This window comes from Astyanax mexicanus, chromosome 1 (genome assembly GCF_023375975.1).
Source record: "Astyanax mexicanus isolate ESR-SI-001 chromosome 1, AstMex3_surface, whole genome shotgun sequence".
Taxonomy (NCBI): domain Eukaryota; kingdom Metazoa; phylum Chordata; class Actinopteri; order Characiformes; family Acestrorhamphidae; genus Astyanax; species Astyanax mexicanus.
The window spans coordinates 60,128,167-60,150,804 of NC_064408.1; the positions used below are offsets into that span (position 1 = coordinate 60,128,167).

Consider the following 22,638-nt stretch of genomic DNA (forward strand, 5'->3'; position numbering starts at 1 on the left):
CAGTGTATGGAAGTATAGGCTAGGGGGTTCTAATAAAGTGGAAGGTTTGTGGAAGTACAAGGTAGGGGTTTCTAATAAAGTGGCCAGTGAGTGGAAGTACAGGGTAGGTGTTTATAATAAAGAGGCCAGTGTGTGGAAGTACAGGGTAGGTGTTTCTAATAAAGTGGAAAGTTTGTGGAAGTATAGGGTAGGTGTTTCTAATAAAATGGCCAGTGTGTGGAAGTATATGGTAGGGGGTTCTAATAAAGTGGAAGGTTTGTGGAAGTACAAGGTAGGGGTTTCTAATAAAGTGGCCAGTGAGTGGAAGTACAGGGTAGGTGTTTATGATAAAGTGGCCAGTGTATGGAAGTATAGGGTAGGGGGTTCTAATAAAGTGGAAGGTTTGTGGAAGTACAAGGTAGGGGTTTCTAATAAAGTGGCCAGTGAGTGGAAGTACAGGGTAGGTGTTTATGATAAAGTGGCCAGTGTATGGAAGTATAGGGTAGGGGGTTCTAATAAAGTGGAAGGTTTGTGGAAGTACAAGGTAGGGGTTTCTAATAAAGTGGCCAGTGAGTGGAAGTACAAGGTAGGTGTTTCTAATAAAATGGCCAGTGTGTGAAACTATAGGGTAGGTGTTTCTAATAGAGTGGCCAGTGTGTGGAAGTACAGAGTAGGGGTTTCTAATAAAGTGGCCAATGAACAGACATACTTGTCACGTTTCAAATAAAGTGGCCTGTGTGGAAGTACAGGTGGTATGATTCTAATATTAAAGTGAGTTTAGATCAGCGCGTGTGTTTGTGAATATGTCCCCAGTAATTCTGGAGGGTGAACATATGTGAACTCTAGATGGCAGCATTTCCTCGTGGAAATAAATTGTGCTCAGACACAAAAGAGCAGGACTCCAAGCTGTCTAAAATGGCTCCCTGTGTACAGTGCTTCACATTAGCCCAGGTACTGTGAGGAGCATCACCCAGGATCTTAGCTAATAGACCTAAAGGCACAGCTGTGTCCTTTTAACCAAATCAACTTTTTTCTGAAAGTTCTCAGATGAGTACTGATGTACAACGAACAGATACAAATGAAAAATAACAAAAAAAAAAATAAGACAAAGAAAACAAACATTCACCCATCTTACAACTGAACTGGGACTCCTGAATGGAATGGTCATCCTTGCATTCAAAATAACCTAGACTGAGTGCGACCAACAATGTGCAAGGTAGGAAGTTAAAATATAAAGTGCTTTTCACTCTCATGACATTCACAGAACCAGACAAACATTCAGGGTGCTCTGCAATTCCTCACACATCCAGAGCTGCCTGCACATGATACTGATGCACATGCTCAGTGGACGTTTTAGTGCACTGCTTTTATTTTTGCCACGGTTCAAATGTATTACGAATGTTTCAAACTTATTACGAATGGTTCATAAACTTAGTAAGAATGCCAGCTGTTGAAAATTCAGAACAAATAGCCTGTTGTTTCGAAGTTGGTCATCGGATTAAAACCTAACATTAAGAATTGTTAACAAACTGCCTGTCGATTATTCAACTGGGCTATGTGAACAATAAGCTTGAACTGGAGTTTGGTAGTTTACTGCTTCATGGAAATGTCAGTAGTGGAAAAGGAGAAAAAACAACATTCCTCAGTGGGAGCACAATATCTTGCAATATTTTTTAGCATGTCTTGGGTTGAGATACATGACAGAGGTATGAGGAAAGGTCAGCACTCGTTCACAGAGCACTCAAACTTCATTTTTTTGTCGAACCACGGCGGTGGAGAGGTTGTTAAATCGGCCCGAGCGGCCTGAGCGGGCAGTGAGGCTCAGGTACTGCCTTAGCAACTGGCTCACACGCTTCTGGTTGTTCCACTTTCGGGCTGACTTGCGGATCCCAATGAAGCCTCCGTATCGCTTCTGCAGAGGCCTTCCGGAGCCCACCAGCTTCCTGAATCCGTGGCGGCCCTTGAGGAAGCCACCGAATCGCTTGGACAAATCTATGCCATTGGAGCCGTCCTGCTCCTCCTCTGCATTCATGTTTTGTCCTTGCTCTGCTTCCTCCTGCATCTGTGAGTCGAGCTGTGCTTCGTAGGAAGACCCCAGGGCTTGTGCTGCATGGCGGAAACGCTCCAACGCTTCTGAGAACTCCACGCTTCCATCATTCTCTACACTCACCATGGCCAGTGGCTCCATTTCGTCCGCTTCATTCTCTGAACGCTTTGATACAGCCCCTTCTTCTGGAGGCAAGGCAGGCGAGTTCAAGCCCACTGCCCGTTTGCACAGATCCCATGTATGAGCCGGGGATGCCTGGGCCTCGCACTCCAGCAGACACACCTACCGAAACACCAGGGACAACACAGTTACACCAAAAGACACCAAATACTCCTCTTAAATACATTCCAGTTATTTTTTTTTAGTCTCTTTTACTCCAAATTTATGGAACTTGTTCCCACATAACCAAAGTGTTTACTTGCTGTTTAAAACCCTCAAACACTATAAGTGAGCAACAAAAATGACCCTAACTAAAGTCCAAGGAGGGTTTATTTACAGTACACAGTCCTCTCAGTAGGTTATGTGCACCAGAAGCTTATTTAGATTCACTTGTAACTATAAGCTTAGCAATATATATAGAGAAAGAAACTTTAAATGTCTGATTTTAATTTATAAAAGTCTTCACAGTTTTATTCAAAACCGCTGCCATTACAAAAAAAAAAATCTAAATGGCTTTCAAGATGCCAGCAGGTATTTTCTCAAGGCTGCATTCAATAGTGTTTTTATTGTTGGAACTGGGGAGAAATTGTGTAGTATTTTTGAAGTAACTGCTTGGAAGTGTGTTTCCACACCTGAAAGCTATGTGTTTTATATTATAATAAGGATACAATAAGGGACTACTGTTACAGTAAATACAGAAATCAGTCTTTTGCGTTCATACTGCTGCCAGACACGCATGTTAAGGTTAGTCGTATTTTAGCACCAAATTTCTTCTTCTTCTGTTGTTTAACTGGTGAGGATATACTGCCTTAACTTCCTGTAATAGGTCTAAAAGTTTTCACACTTCAGATGGACTGGACCATGGTTCAGTTTATACCAGACAAAGAAGACCATTTTTAGTTTATTCTAGTCCAACTGTCCCACCTATTATTAAGAAAAGTCTAAAACAGTGATTCTTAAACTGTGGTGCGAGTACCACTGATGTTACTTGAAGCATCCTAAGGTGGTACACTAAATTGCATTAAAATAATAAAATATTAAGGTCCGAAATCTATGAAGTTTTCACCTGTAATTTTCCTAGCACTAGAGTTTTATCACTATTAACATCAGTATCATTGGCTCTAGAGTAATATGGATATGTGGATGTGGCTATTCTATATCCAACAGTCACCAACAGTTCACAGCAGTTTCTGCTTTACAATTAATAGCCAAATTAGGTAGTAAACACTGTAGTTCACTGCTTGGAACTCTTGTTTTTCTCTCTCTAAATTCTTCTGAGAAATTTTAGTAAGAATAATGTATTTATCCGAAACAATAAACAATCAAACCGCTTAACCTTTCTATACTAACTTACAGACTGCAAATGTGGACAAGCTAGACACAACAGGTGAAGCACAGTTGGTAAACGATCTGGCATGTAGCTACAGTATGTGTGGATTACACATCTAGCTTGCTGTGTTTAATAAGCATGTATGTGGTATATTTGTTCCGCTGAAATGGCTTGTATGTGTTATTTGTAAGTTTAGTTTGGTCATTTGTGGTACATGGCCTAAAAAGTCAAAACTCCCCTATTTGGATCAGCTGAAGCAGAGTTGGGTTGGAAGTGCCCGTACACTCTGCAGGTAGGTAGTTCTCCACAAGGAGGGTTGGCGACCATTGGGTTACGTAAATGAGATTTTACCAGAATAGAAGCAGTGCAATGGAAGGTGAAATGACATGAGTAAATCCTGGCCCTTAGAGGGTGAAAGGACAGAGCGAAATCCTCATCGTGCCCCAGATCATTAGAGTCCAGGCATACAGGTACTCCAGATCGTTCCATAGTGTGGCTGTGACACCACACGTGGGTGCAGGTAAGGGATATAATTTGCCAACTGAGGCAGACTGTCTATTAGCTATAAAATAGAAATCTTCAGTGATGGGGGAAAAAAAACATAAAAAAGTAGAAGCACCATAGCAGGAGGCTCTGACCGCGAGCGAGTAGATTTGCAGAAATTAATTATCCATTGCAAATGAAATGCAGGCTTTGGAGGATTCACAGACAGGAGACACAAAGCAATGGCTTATATTTGCATATATTCATGTGAGTAAGACAGGTGTGGACAGCTGTAGTAATTGAGTTCCTACATGCATTATGATTAAATAGGGACAGTAAGGGTGACTACTCATATATTTAGAAGCACATAGAACAGGTAAGTCAGCGTGGGTGTATGTGTGAGCTGTTCTGCCTTTGTGCTTTCATGATGAAAAATGTCCCTGAGGTGGCCCATCTGGACTTATGAGGACTAATATGCCCCCCTCCTCACCTCACAACCCCATCACCACAAAGTGTCAGTCACTGCCACCCATTACACCAGCAGCTGAATCTCCTCCAGTCAATCCTGTTATGAGCAAATATTAACCCAATCAACACAGCCACAGCTGTTGGGTCCACATAGTCATTAGAAACTACACCAGAGCAACTGTTGTGACATCAGTGCCTTTTTCTGCCCAAACCCAGCTTACCAAGATATTTTGTTTAGGATAAACAGACCCTATTTGAATGCAAAAATAAAATGTATAAAAATAAGTGAATGAGCTAGTTTAGAATGGATTTCAAATGATTAGTAAGAAGTAATATTTAATTTTTTATTCATTTTTTAATCATTTGCAGGAAATTTCTAAAAAGAAAATGTTAACACTTTTAGTGTCTAAACTGATAAGTAGAAATGAAGGATCTAATTTGGCCTAGTTATTAAATTAAGAGTGGCAATTTTAGTTTGAGTTAAATCGCTTACTTAAAAAATAACTCTATATTTGTTTATGGACAGGTAGACAGCAGCAGAACTATACAGTCTCCATTATTAAGAGAATAGAAGGATGAAAACAGTTCAAGTTTGCCTCAACTCACTAATCTAGTAAATGATTTTACTGCCATGCACAGACTGGTAGACCAATTGCCAGAAAGTCAGAAAATCAAACAGATAATTAGTCAGTTAGTAATTGCAATATGATTAGATAGAGACAGTAAGGGTGACTACACATATTTTTATACTAGCATGCTGAAGCCAAGTGCAACTGCAAGCCAAGTTTTGCTTTAAAAGATATAGATGTCACATGTTTGTTTTTTTTACAATAATATGAGCCTTATATTTCAGTCAACTGACAATATATGAGGCACAGAAATCTGAATTAAATCTGTATTAGAAAGTATATTCCAATTAATTTTAGTCATTTTCAATTTCCATCCACTAACTAATACTGCCCACAGGAGATTCCTTATTTCAGACATACAAATCACCAAACCACATGCTGATTACATCTATTGTATGCTTAATCAACTAGCTGTACTGAGTGATGGGTGATTGCAAAAACAGGTAGTAACACTGAATATCAAAGTGAGAAAGAGAGAGAGAGAGAGAGAGAGAGAGAGAGAGAAAGAAAGAGAAAGAAAGACAGACTGATTACTCACAAGGGTGTTGAAGGCTTGCTGTGGAGGCAGCAGAAGTCCACAGGTTAAACAATCCCCTTGACAGTCGCTGTGACCTGGTGCACACAGACTCAATAACAGGAGGGTCCACAGTGGGGTCTTCATGGCTTCTTTACAGAGGAGAACAAAATGACCAGGTTGAGGAGAAGGTGTAGTCCGTCAGGTCAGAGGGTTCACTGAGCAGAAAGCAGATGTGGGAGAGTTAAGCTGTGCATTAAAACATCAACTGCATGCAACAGGGTCTGTATAATTAATATGCATTTGGGATGAGTAACACTGTAGTGATTATAATATGTACATAAGATACTGTGTATTTTACAATTTAACCCTCCTATTATGTTCATTTGTCAGAACCAGCAATTGTGTTCCTGAGTCATATGACCCGTCACGTGTTTAATTATCCAAAAGATATCTGAAATAAATCCTAACAAGCAGTGTGAATATTTCATTACTAACTCCTTTACTAATTATTATCAATATAATCAATATTTAGTGCAATAGTGTTCCTTACCTCTAACAGGTAGTGGTTTAATTAGGAGAATTCACTCTTTTTTTTTTTAATACATTTAAAAAAAACTTTTTTTTTTTAATGTTTCCCTACTTTATTACTTTTGAAAGACCAACATATAAAACAATAGTTCTACATAACATTAAAAAATAACATTGCAATTTTGTTTTAGTTTTTGTTTTTGCAGGGGGTGTTCGCAAATACGTGAAATCAGTGTTCTCAAGTCTCACGCTTTGAGCGTGTAACACACGCATGCTCACACGCCGCACATGGTATTTCTCACGTTTGCCAATTCATCGGCTGTATATAACAATGTACTCTCGTTGAGCCAATCAGAATATAGATCGCTCTGTTGTTAGGCAGACCTAGCACATCTAACCCAAACCCCCCCCCCCGTTTAACAACTGAAGAACTGCGCGCATAGGAAATAAATATTAAGGGCATAGGAAATAAATATTATTCAATTATTTTTTTGGTTTGTTTCAGATTACTCACTATTGGTAATTAGTGTCATGTCTTTCAATGTAGCTACTGAACAAAGGTTTATATTTAAATGCAAAAAATATTTATTATAATAGGTTATAAGAAACATTCTATCCAAAACACACACTATCACTATCATTCTTTGTTCCTTCAATTTTTGAAGTGTAAATCGATCATACAGAATTCATCCATCATGGATGAATGGATATAAACAGAAATATATTGTTTATTTTTATGTTAAATATTTTGTTTATACTTTGAAAAACAGGGTAGGTAAAATCCATTTGAATTGTCCATTTGGAAGCTGCAAAATTGGGTAGAAAATCACATCACATCACAGTGCTGACATCAAAGAATGGTTGATGTCTGAGTGACGTCCATGAATGTTTTTTTGATGCAATATGTACCATGCACACCTGAGAGAACTTCCAACCTTCTGACCACCAGTCCACATCTCTGACTGTAAAGCAACAGCAATGACTAGTCTTCATCTTTTTACTTTCTTAAGCACATATTATGGTAAGAATGTCAATATTTAATATTCACCATCTGTTTTTCTCCTCATTTTCGAGTTCATTAACAAAACTCATCATAGGCCTTAATTGATGTCTGAATTAGCATGTGTGGCATAATGAGGAGGAAATGAGGGAGCGAGAGCGAGATAGAGAGAGAGAGGAAGAGAGAGGGTGAGAATGTTACTCCCGTCAAACTCTGACTCACTCGCTCCGCCAGCACACATTAGTCACGACGAGATTAGGGCCAGAACACACACACTCACACACACACACACACACACGCACACACGTATACACCTCTAAACTGACAGTGTGATGAAAGCCAAGAAAAATTGCTCCTAAAATTCTACTGGTGAACTCTGGTAAAGAAAAAGAAAAAGTTCCTGCAAACTTTCTGTTCAGTGAACAAAAACTAAAGCAGAGATTAGATCTTGGGTGGTCAAGCCATTTTGGAAAGAAGAATTTATCAAAAAGCATTTTTCAGCCAATTAATTTTAATGCAACTTGATTAATTTTCTAGAAGTTACTGGACTGAAATTCTTTTTTATTATCTCCCCCACTATAATCTTTTATTAAATGTGTTTGTCAGAGATAATGGGGGAATTAAAAGCAGACAGTGTGAGGCCACTGATTACACAAAGAGGCAAAAGATCATTAACGACGTTCTCTCAGTTCTTAATTACTCTCCCCTTCTGAGCTCATATGTAATAACTAATTCATAACACTTTACCACAAATCACCAACCAGCGGCTGTTGGAAAAGCATCTTTGGCCTTTGTTTAATGTGAGTTTGTATCTGGGGCACACATTTCTCTACATTTCCACTGAAGCCCAATTATAGAGTATTTTACATAAACCGGTTTTGTTTTTGTTACTGTACTTTCAGTGGTACATATGACTCTCGAAAGCTCACTGTATCATGAAGCCTTACAACTATATACTATTTTTAGAGTATTATTAATGTTGTAATCCATTTCCTGTTTTGGAATTAAAGCCATTTATTATATATTATTATAAGATGTATTTTTATGTCAGTAACTAAAGCCTAAAACCAATGGACATGACTAAATGCAGAGTTTCCCCCCTAGTGATGGTTTGCCAGGCCTTTACTGCAGCTCCTTTTATTAGTTGGTTGTTCATGAGTTTTTATGACTTCAGATTTGTCTTTAATTTATGAGAACCAGGCTTAGTCCTATCAGGTTAGTCCTATAAGTCCTGCTAGCAGCATTTGGTTGAATCTGAGCAGAAAGTACTTTAAAAGCATCTTTCTACTTCTTTCTTTTTCATATTTCCAATAAACACCAGTGTCCTAGTTCCACATTCCTTTCTTTCTGCATATTCTTTCCATCGTTCAGGTACATGTTAGTCTGGTACTTCAGATGCCCTTTTGTTCCAAAACAGGGTGGGCTTTGTTTAAGATGATTTCTAACAAAGTCTAATCTGGCTGTTTTGTTCTAAGTGTAACCTCAGTGTTTAGCATCCGAAGTAACCCCCTGTATCTGAATTCAGGAAGCAATGTCTTGATTGCAGACTTTGAAATAATACGTCTACCTCCTCGAGCAATCATCCACTTTTGTTGTTTTTCATTGTCTTACAGCCTTCTACAGCCTACAGTTCGCAATTGCAATCCTTGATTTTGAGAAAGTTCTAAATTGTTGATTCGGCCACTCTGAATGTTTTTTCTCTTGTTCTTACTCTAAATGGTTGGTTTAGTTGTTAAGCCTAATGACGGCATATTCACTTGTAGGAACACCTATTTGGAACAGGTACTGTGTCCCATGAAAAGCTAGACCAAAACCAGCATCTCTTTAATTATTATTCCAATAAAAACACAATATATTTTGTAAAATTATCTGCATTAAACAGAAATTCTATACTTTTATCCTGTTTGCTTCATTTTAAATCCAGTGTGGTGGTGTGATAGGAGCATAAGGTCAGATGGGACAGTTAAGCTATACAAGGTAAGTGAAGGAAAAAGAAAACATTTTACTGAGCCCTAGGTGTGAAACCACAAAATCAAAATGATCCTCACAATGATATTTAATCATTTATTTGGATATTTTGTTTTGTTAATAGCAACCATCTAAACCACTCTTCATTCTCTCAACTCATGGACCTGACTGTTTTTTTTTTTTCATAAAAGGGATAATCAGAGCGGACTGTGGAGTGAATGGTATATTTAAAAAAAAAATGTTTCAGCAATTTAAAACTTAGATGTCCAGTATATTGCCAGTGCTGACCACATGACCTAGGACACAATGGCTCAGTAAATGGTTCTTAGTCACAGTTACCAATGTGAAAATCTTGTACTTGGCCTTTGACACCCTCTGCCAATAATGTGATGGCTACTGAAGATGTTTGTATGGGTCCTCTGCATTTCCCTCATGGCAGAGATGCTCTGATTGTGAGCCTCCGCCAGCGTGCCCTCGGGGAAAAGCTGTGAAATGACTAATCTGAGGCAATCTTAATCCGATTAGTGCAGCCTGCTCACCTTCTCCCACGGAGGGGCCACCTGATGCTATCACCTCCACAGTAAACAGCCAGGCCAATTTTCATCCTCCACCCAACCCCCCCCCCCCCCGCGCACCGGGGTCACAATCTAACAGCTGATTAACTGCGTCACAGGCTGGGTCAGACAGGCATGTCTGGATGTCTGCACTATGCTGTCTGTCAAAAAACAATGCTGTTGAGTACCCTTGTGTTTCTTTAATCCTTGTGGGATTTCAGAATATATTGTAGAGCCCCATTATAAAGCAACACTTTGATTATAGTGTGACTTATACACTGTGCTTACCAGTCCATAGTTCCTAATGGACAATTACATGACAAAAACATATTTACTGGTTTAAATTTGTTACCAGAGGAGCTTTAGACATCACAAAGTGAACTAGATCAGTGTGTAGAATCAGCACTGTGTGCTGCTGCATTTTTAATGCTATATAAAGATGCACATGAAAAATACTGGATATCAATCTACAATTATCATACTAGTGCATCGCAGTTACAGTGACCACAAAAAGTACTCACCCCTTTTATTGTGTTCCCCTTTTATTGCTTTCTTAATTGGAATCAGGGCCAATATACTGTGCTACATATTTGAGAATTCACAACAAAAACTCTTTAATGTCAAAGAAAATATGATTGTATTCACAACTTTGAAGTTGGCATTTATTAGATGTATGCAATCACAACACTAAGTCTGACTGGACAAGTCTTAATCAAGCTTACACATCTAAACACTGCAGTTTTACTCTTTGCTCTTGCTCTTTGAAAAACTGCTCATGCTCCATCAGGTTTCACAGGGATTGAATGGAACAGTCTTTGGGCTTTGACTCTGCAACTCCAGAACATTTACTGTATTGTCTTCAAATGATGTCTTTGTAATTATCTCTGTGTGCTTCAGGTTATTGTCTTGCTATAAAATAAATCTTCCCCCAAGTTATAATTCTCTCGCTGACTTAATAAGATTGTCCTCCATGTCAATATATTTGGCTTAATTTATTTCACCCTCTACCTTCACAGTTCTCCCCGAATAGCTCAGAATAGATCTGCTGCTTAGAAGCATCCCACCACTGCCACCACCATGCTTCACAGTGCATATGAAGTGTTGATGTGTAATGTTTGGTATCTATCAATAGCTTCTGTGCAGAAAGCAGGAGAGCAGACCAAAGAACCTTCTCCTAGAAGAGCTTGGAGTCTCCCACAGTCCTTTGAGTGACCTATAGGCAAGATTTAATTCTCTTTGCCTTTTTTTAACTCTGTCAGAGGGTCAGGTGTCTTGGTGGTCTCTTACATTAGTCTCCTTTTTGCATTCAGTTTGTGAGGACGGCCTGCTCTAAACAGATTTATATATATTTGTTTGTATTTTTATGGACTTTTTCTTAGAACTTTCTTTGTTGTAAAGAGTGTTTTTTTGTTTTTATAGCCAAGAAAACTGATTAATACGTGACTGAACAGGTGCCTTTAAACTACATTCAGTTGATACATTTGCTGCTAATTTCATTAATTGGCACCAATTGCCTAGAATTAGGTCCGTCACTTTAAAGGGAGTGAATATTTAGAAATTACTTATTTTTTTATGCAATCTTTTTAATTGACATTACTTTTCAAAAAATAATTTCCAAAAAGGCCAAATTTTATCAACTATAATTTATAAAAGCTTGGAAATGATTGGGGGTACATTTTGCTACACTCTTTTTCCTTCTTATCAGATTTTTATTTTTAAAGTTTACTTTGCAGTTTTATGATAACTGACTGTTGTCCCTCTTTTGCACAGCACCCTTTTGCAAGCCCCCTCATTTTAGTATTTTTCAATAAAAAGTGACCTCTACTAATTCAATTCTGGGTGGTGGACCATTTTTAGTACAGCAGTGAGATCAACATGGATGTGTGTGTTAAACAGTTGCTGTACACTTTGCTAAACACTTGTGAATGTTATTCACCTTGAACCTAGAGGTAGCTTATCATTTATTATTCATAATTTGCAACTGTCACCCCAAGTTCAGTGCTTAGCAACTCTGCACATAGAGCCCTACCTTCCAGCAGACTTTATATCCAACCCTAAATGCCTGATCTATCTAATTATTGACTTCAGAATTGCTTGGTTAGATGAATGGAGTGTTTTAGATTTGGTGTTAGAGCTGGGGCCAATCACTGCTCTAGCCCTTTATTAATTTCACTTTATATAAATAATGATAAAAGCCAAGAATTCAGGATGTTTTATCTTTTTTGTATATTTAGTCAAACCAATGTACACACCATATGAGTCTGACTTGGTCAATACCTCATGTGAATGAATCTAACCTACCTAATAAACTGAATCTAATAAAAAAAAAAACAGGCCAACAGCCAATCTTACAGGACTGAGGTGGTAAACTTAGACAAAGTTGGGCTGATACATTATGCAGAAACAGATGATCAATAGTATGTAGTTCCTAGTAAACTAAAAAAAGTGCACCCCTATGGTAAATGGTCACATGACAGGTTGTGACAGGGTGTGCCTAATAAACAGGTAAACCCTGTGCACATTATATATTTTGTATCTATACAATAACTTATAAAATCAAATTAGGCATCTTCAAGCTTGTAGACTTTACAGACCACTGGGAGCAAGCACTGTCCAACTCTTATTCCCCCTTTGAGAACTGGCCCACTTGAATTTAAATGCACTTAATTTCTGGTTTATTACACAGCAAATGAAACCCCACCTGTTTAGCTACATCCAGCAATTACATTTTGCCCTTCGCAATGGAATCATAGCATAATCATCAAGCCTTTTCTCATTGTCATAATCTTTTCCGGGCGTAAATGGACGCATTCACACAGTTGCCTTAATTGAGAGTACATTGATAGCCCGGGGGCTGCGGAGTCTAAACCGAAATGGGTATTTTGCTGTTCTGCATTTGATGATTTTATTCCCCCTCCACTGCACTACGTCTCCACAGGCAAAGCAGCAGCAATCATTGCATTATCATCCCAGTGCCCACGGGAGCAGGGAGGGAATCTATCATTGAAGAATGCATGGGAGTGATTATTGAAGGGCGATTGGCAGAGACACTTAAAAAAGTAAGTGGAGGACTCAATCTAGCCTCCCCCAGGAGCAAAAACTCCAGCAGAAAATGGACAGGGATGAGACTGCACACTTGGTCTGTCACACCTTCAGAAAGATTCTCGGGTATTCGGTTTCATGTGTCATTGCATCTATTTGAAATGGTGATAACTGGGTGGGGGGACTGAGGGGGTGTCTGTATTGAAATAGCCTCATGAAGGACCAGTGCAGATCAATTTTGTGCAGAAAGATCTGTCCGTGAAGCCTCAAGAAGACATCTGAGATCAAAATAAGGCACACACTTCCAGAAACACTCAGAGTTGCACTCTCTATAGTGGTAAGACGATAGTGTAAGTGGCAAAGTCAGATGTTCGTTGTCAGTCAAGTGTGTGAATAGTATTGAATTCTTGCTAAATCAACTCCTACAATCATTTTACTTTTTTCACTGGACATGAGTGTGACACTGAGAGACAGACTGACTACATAAGACACTTAAAAGGAATTGCCTTAGCCTTTCTGAAACTGGAGCCACTCAGAGTGATCTGGTGTAAAATGTCCCAGTTTTAAAAAAACATATCAAGTCAGAATTGTTCACAGTGGCAGTGACCAAATGTCTGAGGAGTTCAATAGTTTTACAAGTTATCGCAGAAAGTTATTACCTGAAACAGTCAAAAGTGTATTGCCTGATGTCTGAGGCATTGATTCACAATAGTTTTTAGATTAGCTTTTGCCCTAAAACCTATGAAACCTATGTAGGACAGAAGAGTACATGCAGGGGTTGTATTGCAAAATATTTCTCTTTTTTTTTTGCTCTGTTACTATTTTACCATTGTCTACATTATAAGATTATAAGATGTAAGAATTCCATACAATTAATCACTGCATATTAAACCTCTCTAATACATGAATGTATTTACATGACTAAATAATTAATTCATTTTGAAAAACAGGGCGATTCAAATAGCAAATTTCCATGAAAAATAATTTTGGTGAGTCTCTCTATATTAGAGAACAAATAAACAAGTTCAGTTGAAGCCCTCCTACAACAACAGCTCCTGCCCTTCAGCTTCCACAATTTAAAAAACAAAACATATACTTTGAGTTTACATGATGCAAATGTGGAAGTCAGTTTCACATGAATAAAATGTATTACATCAAAACAACAGCCTTGTTTCAGTTGCAGAAAAGAAGAAAGACTTCTTTTGGAAAGACCTGCATTGATGTAATATATTTCATTCATGTGCAACCGGCTGGCGCATTTGAATCAGGAAAATCAAAGCACCATTTTTAACCGCACTGTAAGACTGTTGCGAGTCAATTCGTTTTCTGTTCTGAAAAAAAAATTGCCCAAGGTAACAACTTTATGCTAATAATGTGGCAGGTAGGGTTTAGGTGGAAAAAACGGCTAGAGTATTCCTCACACCTTTTTCCAACAAGAGCAGGGTTTTCTGGCTGTGTTTGCTATTATGTTCACTTAAAATTGATCTATTCTGTGCTTCCCTATTGACAGACTCCATGAACAAGCATCAATATTGACAACATGAATAAGAAAGTCCGTAGAGGAAGGCAATTATGCGTGAAATGCCTCTGATTAAAAGGCTTTTGTTAAAAGACAAAAGAGATCAATATAACATGGTCAAAGTAATTAATGACGAACTGGTTCTCTAATGCAGTGGAAATTTTGACAATTAGGCAAAAACGGAACACCACGCTCACGTCGGCTACATGTTGTAAAAAAAGGACCATTTAATGAATTTCATCATGGGGCCCATTAGTCACGTTCGCTATTCTTTTGGAAAGTGCCCTCATGGGAGAATACGCAGGAAAAAAAACAAGTGTGTGCAGAGATTAATGCAGTGCGGAAGACTCTAAAAATCTACAGAGACATTAGATCAGCCATCTGATAGGCTGCTTCATGCTGACCACCAAATCCACACACCACCAAAAAGAGCGGGGTAAATGCAGTCTGCAGCCTCAATACCGTCTTGACAGGTATGAAACGCATGCTTAGACTCCTGATGATGAAGAAATTACAACTGGACATTTCAGTCCAAGCGAATAGAGGAGAAATGCTGTGCGTCAGGGCAATGAAAAGTGATTACACCAACAACCAGTATGTCTCAAAAAAAGAGACCCTAAATTTTGCTTGGCCTTTTTGCTTTTTCTTTAAAATTTCATTGTTCATTTTTAGTGACTCAAAATCTGCTCTGACCTGAGATAACACTACGTTAATTTTCCTAAAAATCCAAAAAAAAGTTGCAAATATTGTACAAAAAAATAGATAAAACTATTTCATTTAATAAATCATTTTAGCACAACTGCAAGTATTCAATAGGCGAGGAAAGTATACAACTAAGAACAAAACTAGGCATTGCAAGTTTCTCAAATAGTTTCTAGTGCTCTTATAAAATAAATGGTACATATTTATTTTGATATATATTAAAACTATGTATGTGTATGTTTCTTGAGAAAATAGAACATTTTTACCCTTAAATAAGGCACCAGAAGCATAATAATGCTTAAAAAGTGTTTTCTATGATTGAGCACCTTGTGTATATTCAATTTCTTCAAAGAACATTTTATTGAATTTATTTAGCACCCACATATTTTGTTGCTGTTGTTAATAGCCTTTTTTTCAGGATTACAGTAAAGACAGTAATCTGTGTTAGTATGTGGTCGAATAAGAGCTGCACAAAAGGGTGTTCAGATTAAGTTTCATCTATTCACAGCTGCAGGAAAAGCACATCCTGATAAACCTGTCTGCGAAATTAGATGTAATTGGAGGGCAAAATTACCCTACATTAGTCTCCACTAGCTTCAAAGCAACATCAGCTGCAAAGGTGGTTCAGACTGAAGCTCGAGCCAGAACTGCCAATCTAACTACAAACGTAGATGGCAAAGTTCTTTTGCCCTGCATAATTAGGAAATAAGGCATGCATACACCATTTTTTTATATATTACAAAAAGGTTTTTTGCTAGAAATTCTGTAACCCTCATATTTTTGTGGTAGACTCCTATAAAAGCATTTTCCACCAATTCAAAGAATTCTACTACACGGCAACAATCATTAAGGAAAGCAAATAGTTATTGTATTGGTACCTAATAAAAGCATTGGCTTTACTAAATAAATCTGAAATAATGTCCATTTAATTTGTGTTGTGTTGCATTTCTTTAATTAACCAAAGTGAAAAACAACTTAGAAAATGTGCAGAAAATTAAATTACAAAACCAACCAAGCATCATTTCCGCCACTTTGTAAAGAACACCTCACAGTGCATATTGTCCCTAAAGCAACTGCATGTGGTGTAGTTTCAGCAAAGGTGTTGCTAGAAGATGGTCCATGGGGAAAGCAATGACGAATGGAAAACGGAGGTTATTTAAAGAGCTGCACGCTCAGGAAGCCCGAAAAACAATTGCTTAATGAACTTCCCTTACTGATGTACAAATAAAAATAATGCACACAAATGGTAATTACCATAAAAAAGAACTATAGTGGTAAGTAAACTGGATCAAAAAGAAAAAAAAAACAGACCAAGTTAAAACCAATTCAACTTATGTGTAAGCAAAGTACAACCTCACTTTTGTCCCACTTTTTTCCCGCAAATTCTAGATTTCACACACATACACATACATGGATAGAAAAAAATGGCACCCGGTCTTACCTGTGCTGCACTGTTCAGGGAAAGTGTTTTTTCTCCACCCACTCTCTGTGGCTGTGTCCAATGCTGTTGCTGTGTCCAACCCCTCTCAGCCTCTAGGCTCGTTCAACTGCTCGCCTTCACTCTCCCTCTCTCCTCTCTTTATAAAGACACACCCCTTCCTCCAGTTCACCCCTCCTGTCCCCTTTTCCTCATCACTTCCCATAGACAGGGATATACAACAAGGCGTAGAATTATGCATAACCTGAACCAGCAACCCTTACTCAATGCTGACGTGTTCACCATCACCACCAACGTCACTCCTGCCCCAACGCCCCAAGAAACGAAGCGTGCTAAAAATAAAGAAATACTAAATGCTCCAAACTGTCTCTGACTCTTTGAGGTGTAATGTCTGAAATGCCCATTCGAACGACGTATGTTGGTGGCCAATTTTGTGTTATACCGTGTAGTGTAAAATCTGCTGTCATTTGCTTAAGAAGGTACGTCAAAAGCATAAGAGATCAATTGACGCCCTGTTGCACATACTAAAAAAAAAGCTCCCACAGGTGTAGAAGTGTCTCAGTGGATAGTAGGCTGAGGCACTCTTAGGTACCTCAGATATGACAAGGACAAAACAAAGGTCAAATGTAATTTGTCACAAATAAAAACAATGTTTCCAGACTGTGTGCATCACATTTGTCTATACTCTTAAAATGAAAAGTACCAAAAAGGGTAAAATCATAAAAGAACTTCTGAACGATAATGAGCATTTCACACCTGAAAATAAGACATGCAATTCCTAATGTAAATGACTGGAAACTTATTTTTAAAAATATAACATTACATTCTCCAGTAAAATACTGGAATTAAATTATATCAGCAGAGTGAAATTCATCAGAAAAACATGAAATAATGTTATAGGTTCACACTGTCTGCAATGAAAAAACAGTCAAGTAAATGTTTTATTTGCTTTTCCTACGCTGTCCCAAGTAAGAAATTATGCATGTTAACTTTATGTCTTTGCAGGTTTTTACCTATACATGTAGCACCTGAAATGTATATAATGTTATTAAACAACCCATATCATACATTTTTCTAGTATTGTACATTTTCTCTTAATGTATAATGGGTCAGATAAAAAAAAAGGTTGTACAGCACTACGCATTGCAAAATGTAAAAACTCCTACTTGTAAAATCCCAGGGGCAATTCTTAGCATGACATTTCCCTTTAATTGATCTCAAGAAAGTAGTGAAGCTTTATATATAAAACATGTTTCAAAACAATTAAATAGTGAAAAATTATTATTAAAAATAATTAATTAATGGAAGGCACTGATAAAAAAACACCAGTAATCCTCTATTATTAATGAGCAAATTGGTTAGCATAGAATTGCATCTGTAGAGGATGCAGACTAAATTTATCTTAAAAAAAAAATAACAATAATAATTTCATAGGCCGGTAAGTGGAACTTTTTGGAACAGTGTTTAAATACTTAATAATATTTAATACTCTGTTTTCCTAGATCAGCCATGGTCTACTTTCCATACAGTAATTCTATCTACTGTAACTTTAGCAACTTTGGCAAAAGATTCCTCTGAAGAGAATCTACCTTGTAAAGGCCAGTCTGAATCCCATGCTGCACTTCTACATTGCTAAGCAGTTTTTGGCGGGTGCACCCTTAGGGTAAGCGCTGACTTGTCACTGAGGAAAGCAATGTTAAATGTAAGTATAAATCACACAGCTGTGCAATATAAATGATCTTTATGTAGCTTCACACAAGTTGATTTAAGTCCCATTGACTTTCTATGGGAAGTGACACATGAAAGTATTAGGCTGCCTAAAGGCACTGGGCAGCCACTGACTGTCTCTGAAATGATATCAGAAGTGTGATCGATGATGAAAAGAGCTCACATTTCAGCTACAATCCTTATCTGTCCTGAGAAATAAAAACCTGCAGGTATGCACACCAAAAAATCAAGCACCCCCTTAAATACTAAGGTCTATGTGTATTAACAATTTCATTGCAATAAAATGGTTAAGATTTAAAATAAGCCGTTCGAATTGGTTCATTGTGAAGTGGTTTGCTGTACAGAAATAAACTGATTATGATTTTTCTTTAGTAACTCCAATGGCTTTTTAAGCAATGCTATAAAATGCTTTAAAAACTAGCTTGATCTCTAAAAGTGGTTCTACTATGGCATTGCTCAAAGACCACTTTAAAGGTACTTTTATTTCTGAATGTAGTGGTGATTTAAACCAGTCAAATTTGTAAAAGCAATGTTTGTAATAGTATTGCTAACTGTATTTTTATTTCTTAATTTTTTAATAAACACTTTTCTTAAATAAAAGGCCTATGCTTGTTCTGTGTTGCACTGTTCATTAACATCACTCTTAACAGATTTTGGTCATTCAAACAACTCAGAATTGTAGTTAAAAAGGTCATGAGTTTATGGAGAGGTCCGGGTCGGGCTCAGACAGAACAAGCATAGGCTCGTTTTCGGGCTCTATCTAGGCAGATATAAGAAAGGAATAAAGTAAACTTTTGCTTTTCTTACTGACATTTAAATGCCATAATATGTATTACAGGTAATATTTAAACTCCAAACTAGTATCACCAATGCATTAAAATTAACCATCTCTAAAATATTCCCATACAGCAGTGCCTTAGACATCAGACAGTGTAGTCAATTTCTGTGATGTGTCCTTTAGAGGCATTAATTCCTTTCAGATGTCTGGTTTTTGTAACAAACCACTTGTCATGATTTTGTTTACATCTTAAGCATTTAATTATGCAGAGCACGTAGAAAATGGGTTTAATTCCCCTTTAAAACAGACAGCTTCAACATAAGGTGGATAATGGGAATTATTTTCAATGAAAGAATTTTAAGCAATGAAACCAAAATTTAGACTTGGATTAGCTGTGGTAGCCAACGTGGGTCTGGGTAAGTCTATGCTGAATATGCCCACGGTATGCTTTGATATTTGTAATCATACTTTTATTGAAAGGATTAGAAACAAAAATAAGCACAAATCCTTGTTTGTAATTAGCCGCTGAATAGAATAGCATCAAGTTAAATGCATGCCATGTACCAATCTTTTACCTTCCTGTGGTAAAGGAATGAAATCACACGCTCATGAGATGGATGTGATGTTTGATTAACTTTATCATAAACCGGCAGCCCTTCAAACAACGGGAACAGCTTATCACCGGGAATGCCCCTATTTGCATATCAGCCCTGAGTGCTAGCCTATATTTGGGCTCGGGCATAATGAAGGCCTGAAAAGAAATCTTCCAGTCTGCTACAGAGGGGAATTCATCAGACTGTGTGCCACATCATATTACAGGGCTGCTGAAATCCAGCCATAGTGCAGAGACCCGATACACGATGGAATAAAACTAAAGCCCCCTGCCATAGCCGTCACCACTCCTCCACCACCCAAAGTGAAATTGAAAAGTCAATTCCCCACAAAATATGCAATTAGGTGAGCGGGCATATTCACCTGTGTGACGCATTGTGCGCAGCAGGCTCTGGTCAAAGCCATTTCACTCCCTCTCATCATTCCCAGCACAAAGTTTTATTGTCTTATGAAGCGATGAAAAGCACCGATGCGTGCCCGAGCCATTGGGGAAGACACGGCCTTGGTTTACGGGGGGAGCTGGAGGCAATCAGCTGCCAAGACCTTGCTGATGGTTATTAATACTGGTGCTTTAATTGATTCAAAGAGAATGAAATTGTTTACTGACATGCATCAAATAGACATGCTTTCTGCGAAACCTTTTTTATTTAAATCAAGGCTCCATCACAACTTCTATGGAGTTCTCTGAACCAATGAATGTTATTTAGTCAGTCTACTCTTTTCAAATACACACTCTTTTTTATACACACCAAAAAATGATCATTGTGATAATTATCATGATATGATTTATCGTCTAAAATGCTTAAATTAGCTTTCAATATGCATCCCTGAAGATTTATAAATGGGTGAGGAGTTCAGACTTTACTACAACTGCAGCAAATTAATCAAAAAGCCACAAAATAAAGTCATAAGAAAAGTGCCGATTTGGTCATTAGTCATTTAGCCAATACCTATTTGGTGATCTTGGCATAAACTAAACCTGCATCACATTAGTTACAAATCTAATATATGACTTAAATTATCTATTGCTCTCTTGCTCATTCAGCCCTGATCCTGACCCAGACTATGAAGAAACACATAAGGAATCATGTAGTAAACTTAAAAGTGTTACACAAATCAGTATATAACATCAGTAGGTAAATAACCTTATCAGTTACCATTTTCACACACACAAATACTCTCTTCTAACCCATTTTTAAGCATGGCAAGGTTTACCAGAGACATCTTATCATTATTTGAAGCAAACAATAGCTAGCCTAATCAGTTAACAGTAGCTAAATGCTAACCTAGCTTAATAGCTTTAGCTAAAACTACTTTCCTCTCTCTCTCTCTCTCTCTGTTTCTCTCTCTCTCTCTCGCGCACACACACACACACACACACACAGAACTGTAATTAAGTTTTGGGTTTGTATTTCTTTGGAGCAAACAAGCCTAATCAGTTATCACTAACCAAGTGCTAACCTAGCTAACTAACCTGCCTGGGTTGGGTAAGTTAGGTTAGCCAAAATATTAGCCTCACACACCAAAAACACACAAAGCTCATCTGAGGTTTTTAACTGCTATCTGGATAGAGATAGAGATAGGATAGAGAGTCTTTATAAAAGACGATAAATACCATGAAGCAAACATGACCCAACTTACTATTGCACTGTTTCTGCCGATTGTCCTCCCACTTAAATAAGCTGCACCCTTCATGAGGTACTGTGGTCTATAAAATGATCCTAAGGTGTTGTAGTCTGTAAAATTATCTTACCTGTAGACTAATTTACATTAATGTTATTTTGTGAATAACTGTCACTCTATAAGTGTATACTATAGTAGGAGAATTCGACACAGTAACACGATTGGACAGATATATCTATAAATATGCACTACAGTAAGACAATTTGACAAGGTAGCACAGATTTTCAGAAGCAGTGCCTGAAACCCGGAACTAATAGCACCATGCTGTCTGTGTATATTTTTAACATTGAAGATGTGAAGGCACTGAAGATTGAGTAATGAGTGAATTTATTTAAAATAACAATGTACATTAATTTAGGGAGGGGGAGGGGAAGGGTTTAAGGATATTTAAATTAGGCCCTTAAAAATGACTGGGAGCTAAAAGAAGAACGCCATAGCGTTGATTGCTTTCAAAAATAAAATGAAATACAGTGCAAAGACTTCGCTGCACTGGAGACGAGAAGATTTCCTCCATTCCTGTCACATAGAAGATATTCCAGTAATGCATAATTTAAATCTGTTGCTAGAGTGGCACAAAGAACCACCGGTTCCTTCAACCAGACTTTTTCATGGACTGACGCTACCATACCCTGCTCTTTTACCATACCTTCCTCAGAAATAAAAGTCAATAATACATGATACGTCAAAACGTAATAGTGTGCATTTTAAACAAAAAAAAAAAAAACTAAAACTAAATTAAAATGTAAGGTCAATTAAAATTAAGATTTTCCCATTTGAATGACCACAGCAGACACGGTAAGATAAGGAAAAGTAAAATAAAGTATTTAAGATAAACCTAATCCATTCCCTACTACAGGAGGGAAAACTTCATTTAGATAATTTAGACTTAATTTAGATGTTCATTAGATCACTGGTAAGACATACAGTATAAATGTTCCACATTTTTACTCCATAATGGTCTTATTTGAGATTCATTTTGATGTTGCCATGTGTTTCTGGTAAAAAGAGGTTCTAGTTCATTGTCAGGCTGTCTCTACGACTGTGGCTATGGAAGCACACAGGTACTGTTTGGTATCCTGTGAAACATTTGTCCACAGATGTTCCAGCTGGGCCTGTAGATCCAGCACACTTGTTGCTAAAGCTGTTGTCCTGCTCGGTTGGCAATAAAACAAGAAAGGTCTTTAATATCTGAACTAAAATGTTGTCTGAGTGGGTGGTAAGTGGGAATTGCTAATATCATTTTTGTCTATTACTGTTGATGAGAAAACCCTCAGCAGCAGGATCTCGCAAATGCTGTTATGCTTGCAATTAAGAATGCTAAAAATAGAAATAGTTTTTGATCTAAAGTTATGCTCATTGGTATTTATGTAACCTTTAACTTGATTAATAATAATTTATTTAGATTTTGGAAGCATACAATTGTCCAAAAAGTCTTGGTATGTTAAAGAGTTGAAATTTCCTTCATTGGAAGTAA

General features: G+C 37.6%; 2 protein-coding genes and 1 long non-coding RNA gene across 3 annotated transcripts in view; 1 reads left to right on the forward strand and 2 right to left on the reverse strand.

The window, feature by feature from the left end:
* Window positions 1–22,638, reverse strand: part of ankef1a (ankyrin repeat and EF-hand domain containing 1a) — a 257,727-nt gene that overhangs the window by 161,280 nt on the left and 73,809 nt on the right. The gene's annotated exons all lie outside the window — the stretch shown is intronic.
* On the forward strand, window positions 29–660 carry LOC125802916 (uncharacterized). Its single transcript, XR_007439952.1, has 3 exons — window positions 29–212; window positions 255–569; window positions 612–660. It is a non-coding gene; the product is annotated as an uncharacterized LOC125802916 (long non-coding RNA).
* pnocb (prepronociceptin b) lies at window positions 539–16,592 on the reverse strand. Its single transcript, XM_007245347.4, has 3 exons — window positions 16,367–16,592; window positions 5,634–5,827; window positions 539–2,308 (listed from the first exon to the last, which is right to left on the reverse strand). Exons 2-3 carry the CDS (start codon window positions 5,754–5,756, stop codon window positions 1,721–1,723), a joined length of 711 nt encoding a protein of 236 aa, XP_007245409.3. The 5' UTR covers window positions 5,757–5,827; window positions 16,367–16,592; the 3' UTR covers window positions 539–1,720.